This window comes from Siphateles boraxobius, unplaced genomic scaffold (assembly GCF_051911475.1).
Source record: "Siphateles boraxobius isolate OS27281-9 unplaced genomic scaffold, OSU_SipBor_1 127, whole genome shotgun sequence".
NCBI lineage: Eukaryota > Metazoa > Chordata > Actinopteri > Cypriniformes > Leuciscidae > Siphateles > Siphateles boraxobius.
In genome coordinates, this window is record NW_027508730.1 from 602501 (window position 1) to 610000 (window position 7500).

At 39.5% G+C, this 7500-nt stretch overlaps 1 protein-coding gene across 2 annotated transcripts in view; it reads left to right on the forward strand.

Moving 5' to 3' along the window:
* The window catches only part of LOC143733955 (protein NLRC3-like), an 8515-nt gene extending 1159 nt beyond the window's left edge, over window positions 1-7356 (forward strand). The window contains exons 2-9 of one of the 2 annotated variants that reach the window (XM_077225172.1): window positions 813-937; window positions 1058-1278; window positions 1377-1413; window positions 1503-3285; window positions 3377-3724; window positions 5690-5839; window positions 5991-6037; window positions 6549-7356. In XM_077225172.1, the coding sequence (XP_077081287.1) occupies window positions 813-937; window positions 1058-1278; window positions 1377-1413; window positions 1503-3285; window positions 3377-3724; window positions 5690-5839; window positions 5991-6037; window positions 6549-7108 (3271 nt within the window). In that variant the 3' untranslated portion in view covers window positions 7109-7356. The remainder of the gene's footprint in view (window positions 1-812; window positions 938-1057; window positions 1279-1376; window positions 1414-1502; window positions 3286-3376; window positions 3725-5689; window positions 5840-5990; window positions 6038-6548) is intronic. The other variant, XM_077225173.1, reaches the window with a different exon arrangement.
* Window positions 7357-7500: the final 144 nt, after the last annotated feature.

Sequence of the window (7500 nt, forward strand, 5' to 3'; positions counted from 1 at the left end):
CTGAGAGAAAATGCTCTAAACTAGGGGTGTCCAAACTCGGTCCTGGAGGGCCACTGTCCTGCAGAGCTCAGCCCAAACTCGCCTCAACACTCCTGTCTGGATGTTTCCAGTATGGCCAGTAAGACCTTGATTAGCTGGTTCAGGAATGTTTAATTGGGGTGTAGCTGAACTCTGCAGGACAGTGGCCTTCCAGGAGCAGGACTGGACACCCAAACGATTCTGTACGTGAGTAAACTGTCCGAATCATTCAGACTGATTCACAAACCATTTACCAGTCACCAACCAGTTCAATTGAGACTATTAATTTACAGAGCTGCCAACTCTCACGCATTCACCGTGAGACTCACGCAATTGACCCTTTTCTCACGCCACACATCCATTTTCACTCGCAGAGAAAAATTGAGAAGCAAAGAGGAAACTGACACCGACCGACAAGATGGAGCAGGTTACTTTTGATATGAAACCAATTCTCAGCTCTCAGATCCTGAGGTTCTGTCAATTTTATTATGAAATTCAAACAATAAATATGTAAGTAAACAATAAATACATAATACGTTTTTTGGCGCTTTTAAATGTGACGTGACCGATAGCTAGCGCCTGGCGGGACGTGAACCGATTATCCACCAAATAGCCTACCACCCCCCAAATGTTTGAATTCTCGTGTATGCTAAATGAAAACGGGTGAACAGGAATTTTAATGTGTCTGCAGGTGTATCTAACACTAACAACTGATGACCAACTTTATTTTGGATATAATTTTCCTATTGTACGTACATTTTATTCTTCTAACTGTTTGTCTTTGCTTAACACAGCAGGAGAAGAACAACAGGGATGTTGGAAGACACAGTAAAGGAACTACAGAACGAATGTGGAAAGAAAACAGCATTAAAAAGGATCAAGTCCATAGTGAAAAAAATAATAAAAAAGCATAGTAAAAGTAGGAAAAGATTTATAATTTACTTTGTTAGTAGACAATATGTTTCTCAATCTTCAATAAGCTTTACTATAATATTTAGATGGTTTTGGTTGAGTATTTAATTGTTAATTCTTTTAACAGATGGTGACGTTCAAACACATTCTGGAAACATGACATTTCAACAGCATAACAACCTTCCACAACGACAGCATAATAATAATAATAATTCTACATCACTCGGACAACCATCCATTCAGAACCCAAGTCAGTGTAACTTAACAATTGACCAGGAGAATGGGGGGTCAATATTTGCTCCAAGCATTGTAGGAAACAACATATCTGGTAATGTTAACATGAATGTGGTGAGTGTCTGATAATTTAAGAAACTGTTGCTCATTTAAGAAATGGTTTGTGTATGTTATATATATTTATGTAGGAGTATTTTTGTTTTGTTTTTCAGTCTCTGGTGTCTCACTCCAGCTCGTTAAACCAATATGGTAATATATCTTGTTGTAGAAAACTGTGCATTCATAAGCGTGATGCTCCTGTTAATGAAATGACTTTCCAAATTTGTCCTGATTTTTAGAAATTCTTCAGAATGTGAGGAATAAGATGAAATCAAGAATGCTGCGTGATGCTAAGATGACTTTGGAGGGAAGTGCCCCACAGTCTGTCTCTCTGAACCAGATCTACACTGAACTGTTTATCATCAATGACGAATCTGACCCCATCAATAGAGAACATGAGATCTGGCAGATCGAGACGACACATGATTTAAACACATCAGCTCAGAGACTCATAAACTACAATGAAATCCTTCAGCCGCGCATTGATGAAAATATAGCCATGAAGACCGTTTTAACTAAAGGAATTGCTGGAATTGGGAAAACGATCTCCATACAGAAGTTTGTCCTTGACTGGGCGGGCGGAGAAGCCAATAAAGATCTAGAGCTTGTGTTTCTGCTGCCGTTCCGAAAGCTGAACTTGCTTGAAGGAGAAAAGAGTCTATTTGACTTGCTTTGCGTCTTTTACCCTGAGTGTAAAGAGGCGAGACAGATCGCTGAGTGGATCTGTGATAGGAAAGTTCTGTTCATCTTAGACGGTCTGGATGAATATAAAAAGATTTTGAACTTTCAAAGCAGCCTTTTGTCAGATGTAACTAAAGAAGCCACAGTGGATGTCCTTCTAGTAAACCTTCTACAAGGAAAACTGCTTCCTTCCGCTCACCTGTGGATCACCAGCCGGCCCGTCGCAGCTGGACAGCTTCCGAGGGAGATCTTCTTACGTGGGTACATCACACAGATCAGAGGATTCAGAGACGAGCAAAAGGAGGAGTACTTCATGAGGCAACTTGAGGATCTAAAGCTAACCCAAGACATCATCTGTCACTTAAAGTCTCAAAAGAGCCTGTGGATATTGTGCCACATTCCTCTGTTTTGTTGGATTTCAGTGGTTGTTCTTAAAGACATAATTCCAAGACAAAATAAAGATAGGAACATGCCCTCAAATCTGACGGAAATGTACATCCACTATCTGCTCATTCAGACCCGGTTGAGCCATGAAAAATATCAAGGGAATGAAAGGTCACAACAAGACACACTCAAGCAGCACAAAGAACTGATTATGAAACTGGCAGAGCTGGCATACTGGCAGCTGAAGGAACAGAATGTCATCTTCACAGAACAAGACTTGATTAGCTATAAAATCACTGTTAATGAAGCGCATCAATATCCCGGTGTCATTACCTGTGTCACAGAGTGCGAATTTGGATATATCAGGACAAAACATTTCACCTTCGTACATCTCAGTGTCCACGAATTCTTTGCAGCCTTGTTTGCGTTTCACACATTTCTATCAGAAAATCAAGACTCCCTGAATTTAATAACAGCTAAAAAGAGGGAGAAGTCTAATTTGTGTGATTTTCTCAAAGATGTGATTGATTTGGCCTTGCAAAGTGAAAATGGACACTTGGATCTTTTTATCTGTTTTCTCTTTGGGATTTCTTGCAATTCCAGCAGATATCTACTTGAAGGACTCCTGCCTCCATCATGGGCCAGGAGTTCAGATGGTCACAAGAAGGTGACCAGGTACATTAAGTCTTTGAAGAGGAAAGGTCTGTCCTCTGAGAGATGCATTAGTCTTGTTCGTTGTCTCGTTGAGCTCAATGACAAGTCATTTTTGCAGGAGATGCGAGATCTCGAACGCTCACGGTCCAAAGAGCCCCTCACACTGTTCCAGTGTACGATTCTGGCTTACCAGTTTGTAATGTCAGATATGAAACATGAAGAGTTTGACCTCAGGAAATACAACATCACTTTAGAAGGGTTTCAGAGATTATCCCCAGCCATCACATGCTTCAGAAAGGCTCTGTAAGTCTTAAGATGCAGTAAATGTCTTTAAAATGTATCATATAATGTTCTTGGTTAAAGCTTAATGTACGTTTAAATGCAATCCTGACAGGCTCAAAGGAAGCGGATTTACAGAGCAGCACTGTGATATCTTGACGTGTTACCTAAGGTCACCAAACTCTCAACTGATTCATCTTGATCTGAGTCACAATGATCTGGGACGGTCCGCTCTGAACCATCTTTCCACTGCCCTCTGTCATCCCAATTGCCAGATTCAGATCCTGAACCTCAGCCACAATGACCTCCAGAGTAATGACATGGAGCTGATCAGGGATGTGCTTTTAGGAGAAAATATGAATCTGAAATCGCTGGAGCTCAGCGACAATCCTCTATGTGATTCAGGAGTGAAGATTCTCTCATCTGGACTGCAGAGCGCGAAATGTCATCTTGAAGTTCTGAAGTAAGTCAAACTAACCAGGGCCAAACGCTAAGGATTTGTTCTACTGGCCCAGTGGTTCACATTTTAACTTGGGCCCTTAACTATTTTAAGTTATTATTTTATAATTGTTTTTGATCCATTATACCTTGTGTTCTATTACATAATGTTATGAAATCAAAATTTTAGATACCAGTGAAATTTAAATACCTCATTAAAAACCTACTAGCCTAACTAATAGAAATTTCAAACATTATTAAATATAAATATATTATAAACATTATAAAGATAAGTAAATATTTAGTAATAAGTATGAACAAATAAACAAAAAGCATGTTTGCTGTCACTTTGGCTGCATTTACATTACATGGTTCAAGTGACCCAATTCCATTTTTCCCTGAAGAACCTGTGCCTAAAAAGACCTGTACGTCTGAAATATGGCAATATTTTGGCTTCAATAGAGAAGACATGACACAAATGGAGGTACTGTGTAAGGGGCCATTCACATATCGAGTCTAAAACGCCTGAAAAACGCGGCCGCTTCTCCTTTCAACAAGCACTTGCGTCTGTCGTTGCTATGCAACCATGAACTGCGCTGAGCACTTTCCATGATGACGAGGAAGTATCAGCGAAGGATTAATTGATTTCTAGCCCTTGCATTAGATTCACTACTATATATATATATACAGTGCATATATATATATATATATATATATATATATATATATATATATATATATATATATGGAGATGAGAAATAAAAACCCGCCCTGTAACATACAGCCATGATCAGCTGTTCAGCCGAGCTTCCCATGTTGTTACGGAAAGGGCAAAGCTGATTTTTTTTTTGTCACATTACCTGCGATAAGCTTGCGGCATTCTGACAAGTTGAGATGTTCTCATCTCGTTGCAGCATAGGAAAATGTGCTTTCATTTTGAGTGCGCTTGCCGCACGCCTGCATTTAAAATAACGAATTTGCACGCGCAAAAAAATGCGATAGGTGAACATTGGTGACTGTGTCACTGAGCCGTGCCGAAAAATTGTCAGGGGAGAGGGGAAACTAATCTCCACAGTCATCTGGAACGCAACCTCAGGGAGCTATATGAAGACTTCAAAAAGTGTAAGCCCAAATCTACCAAAAGTGTAACTCCTTCTGAAAAAACTGAAGATCAGAAGAATATCTATTAACCTACCAGTTTATTTAGTATGATCATTACATATAAATGATAAAAAGTTTTTAAAAAATCTTAATAAAAATAGCACTTATCTAGGGAAATGTTATATCGCAAGAAATATCGTTATCGCAATACTCAACAACAATATCGCATATTTTCCCAATATCGTGCAGCCCTAGTCTCAACCCAATGTTATGCTGACCTTTAAAGACGGTACGGAAAGCAAAAGCTTGTATTATCAATTCATCTCAGTCCATTGCAAATTGAACTGTTTTATACTTTATTTTTCAGCCTGATCTTTTCCGGGTCAGTATGTCTACCTTTGGTTGTTTTGCCAAGTGTATACAGTGTAAAGGCAGATATTGAATATGGGTCACTTTTAACAGTCATCAAAAAAATCAGCCAACAAATCGTAACCGGGCATCAAGACCTGCAGTGTAAATGCGGCCTTAAAGATCTCATGGATGAATCTAATAAATTGACAAGTATTTTCTTTCTGAACTGTTTGCATTCACTTAAGAAACAACCTACCGTGTTTACGAGGACACTCACCTAAGATAGTATTTGTACATTAAAGCGCAAGAAGATGCAGAAGAACTCAATTCGGTATTTGGTTGAGAGTTATTTTTTGCATCGTCTTACATTTAAATGGTTTAAAATCGCCTGAATGTTTAAATTGACAAGACTTGTGCAGTTTGTAAACTTTGCCACTAGTTCTTATTGTCGAGCCCTGCTAGCCCGCAAACAACAGGGTCTAAACACGGTTAAACGGACAATATGCTGATCTGAAACCTGACTGCTTTTGCTTTATAGACTTTCAGGCTGTCAGATTAAAGAAGTTCATCAGTTGGTGTCATCTTTGAAAGCCAATTCTTCATCTCTGAAAGAGCTGGATCTGCGGTATAATAATCTTGGAAACATCAGACAGGAAACTCTAAAGGTTGAGTACCTGTGCTCACTGAGGTACTGTAGCATGACTTATGCACTATGTAATTGGTTAGTTTATGAGTTTCATAAGGTTATGTTGTCATCCAGTATCAGAGTATAATATTCCTGTTTAAAACAGTTCTTGTATAGCAGTGTGGTTCTACTCTTAACACTCTTCTCTGACTAGAACTTCCACTGGAGGAGTCTGCGGTCCCCAACCAGGACTCTACAAATGTGAGTTTAAACATGCTCATTAATGTTTTCAAATCTCCATCAAGATTATAGGCTAAAATTGTATATGTATTTGTAGATGCTGTAACTGCTTTACCATTTTAACACCTTTTCTATTTCATTTTAACAGGATTGTAGACATGCAGATATTTCATGTGTTTCTCTAAATAAACACAAGTTCATAAAAACCTGCCAGTGTAATTATGAATGAATTATTCCATCTCAAGTGATTTTAAAAAAGCATGTGTTATGCCCGGTATAGGTCAAAGGACGTAACATATGAAAAAAACGATCAAATGTTTGTCCTTTGACCTAGACAGGGCGTATCATGAAATTTGTGGCTCGTCCAGGATAAAAAACAAACGTGTTCCACAACAGAATAAAACGCAGAAACAGACCAAAAGGGACGTAACCCATGACTTCCCAGAAGTACATTATGTCCTCTACCCACATGCATATGCTGACGGGAACCGCTCGATAATTGTTGATGCTAATCTGATAAATCTGTTTTTAGACGCCGTCACGCTCACCTTTGACCCTCAGACGGCTAACGAACACCTCCATCTGAACGAGAACAACACTGTGGCCACTCGTCTGAGGCAGAAACTGGAGTTTCCAGATAACGCAGAGAGATTTGACATGTGCAACCAGGTCCTGTGCCGCCCGGCGTTGCCAGAGCGCTGCTTCTTTACGGTGGATGTGATTGGGCCAGACATGTACGTGGGCGTGGCCTGTGAGGGAATCGAGAGGAAGGGAGTGAGTGATCGAGTACGTCTGGGACGCAATGAGATGTCATGGAGTTTATATTGCTCAGATAGTGTTTGTGAGGCTCATCACCACCAGAAAACTGTAACAGTTCAAACAGGAAATCAGTCCGTTAAGAAACTCGGCGTGTTCCTGGACCGGGAGGCTGGTTCTGTTTGCTTCTATAGTTTGAGCCCACAGATGAAACTTTTGTACATGTTTGATGGCGTTTTCCCTGAGGACCAGGACCTTTTCGCTGCGTTCAGGATTCAGGAGCCAGGCTGTTCAGTCAATTTAAGACAAGAATCTCTGGAACTGTATGTAGAATGACCTACAAATATTCACCAGCTAAACCGGAAACCAACCATCTAGAAACCACTCAAAATCAGCGGCAAGTGTTTAAACTTTTGATGAACACTAAACCTCTGATTCTCCAGCAGAAATAAACGTATTGTTTAATATATGACAATTACTGTAATCATGTACTGTATCATTTTCATCTGTTTTCACTCAAAACTGTTTGTTTCTAAGCCAAACCAGTTTCATTTAATTCCAAATAAAGACATGAATTAAATCGAGTCCGGTTTCTATTTATTGGCCTGATTCTTATAATCTATTCTAATATGTCACCCTGGACCACAAACTCAGTCACGAGTCACACGGGTTTATTTGTGGCAATAGCTAACAATACATTGTATGTGTCAAAATAGATTATTCTTTTA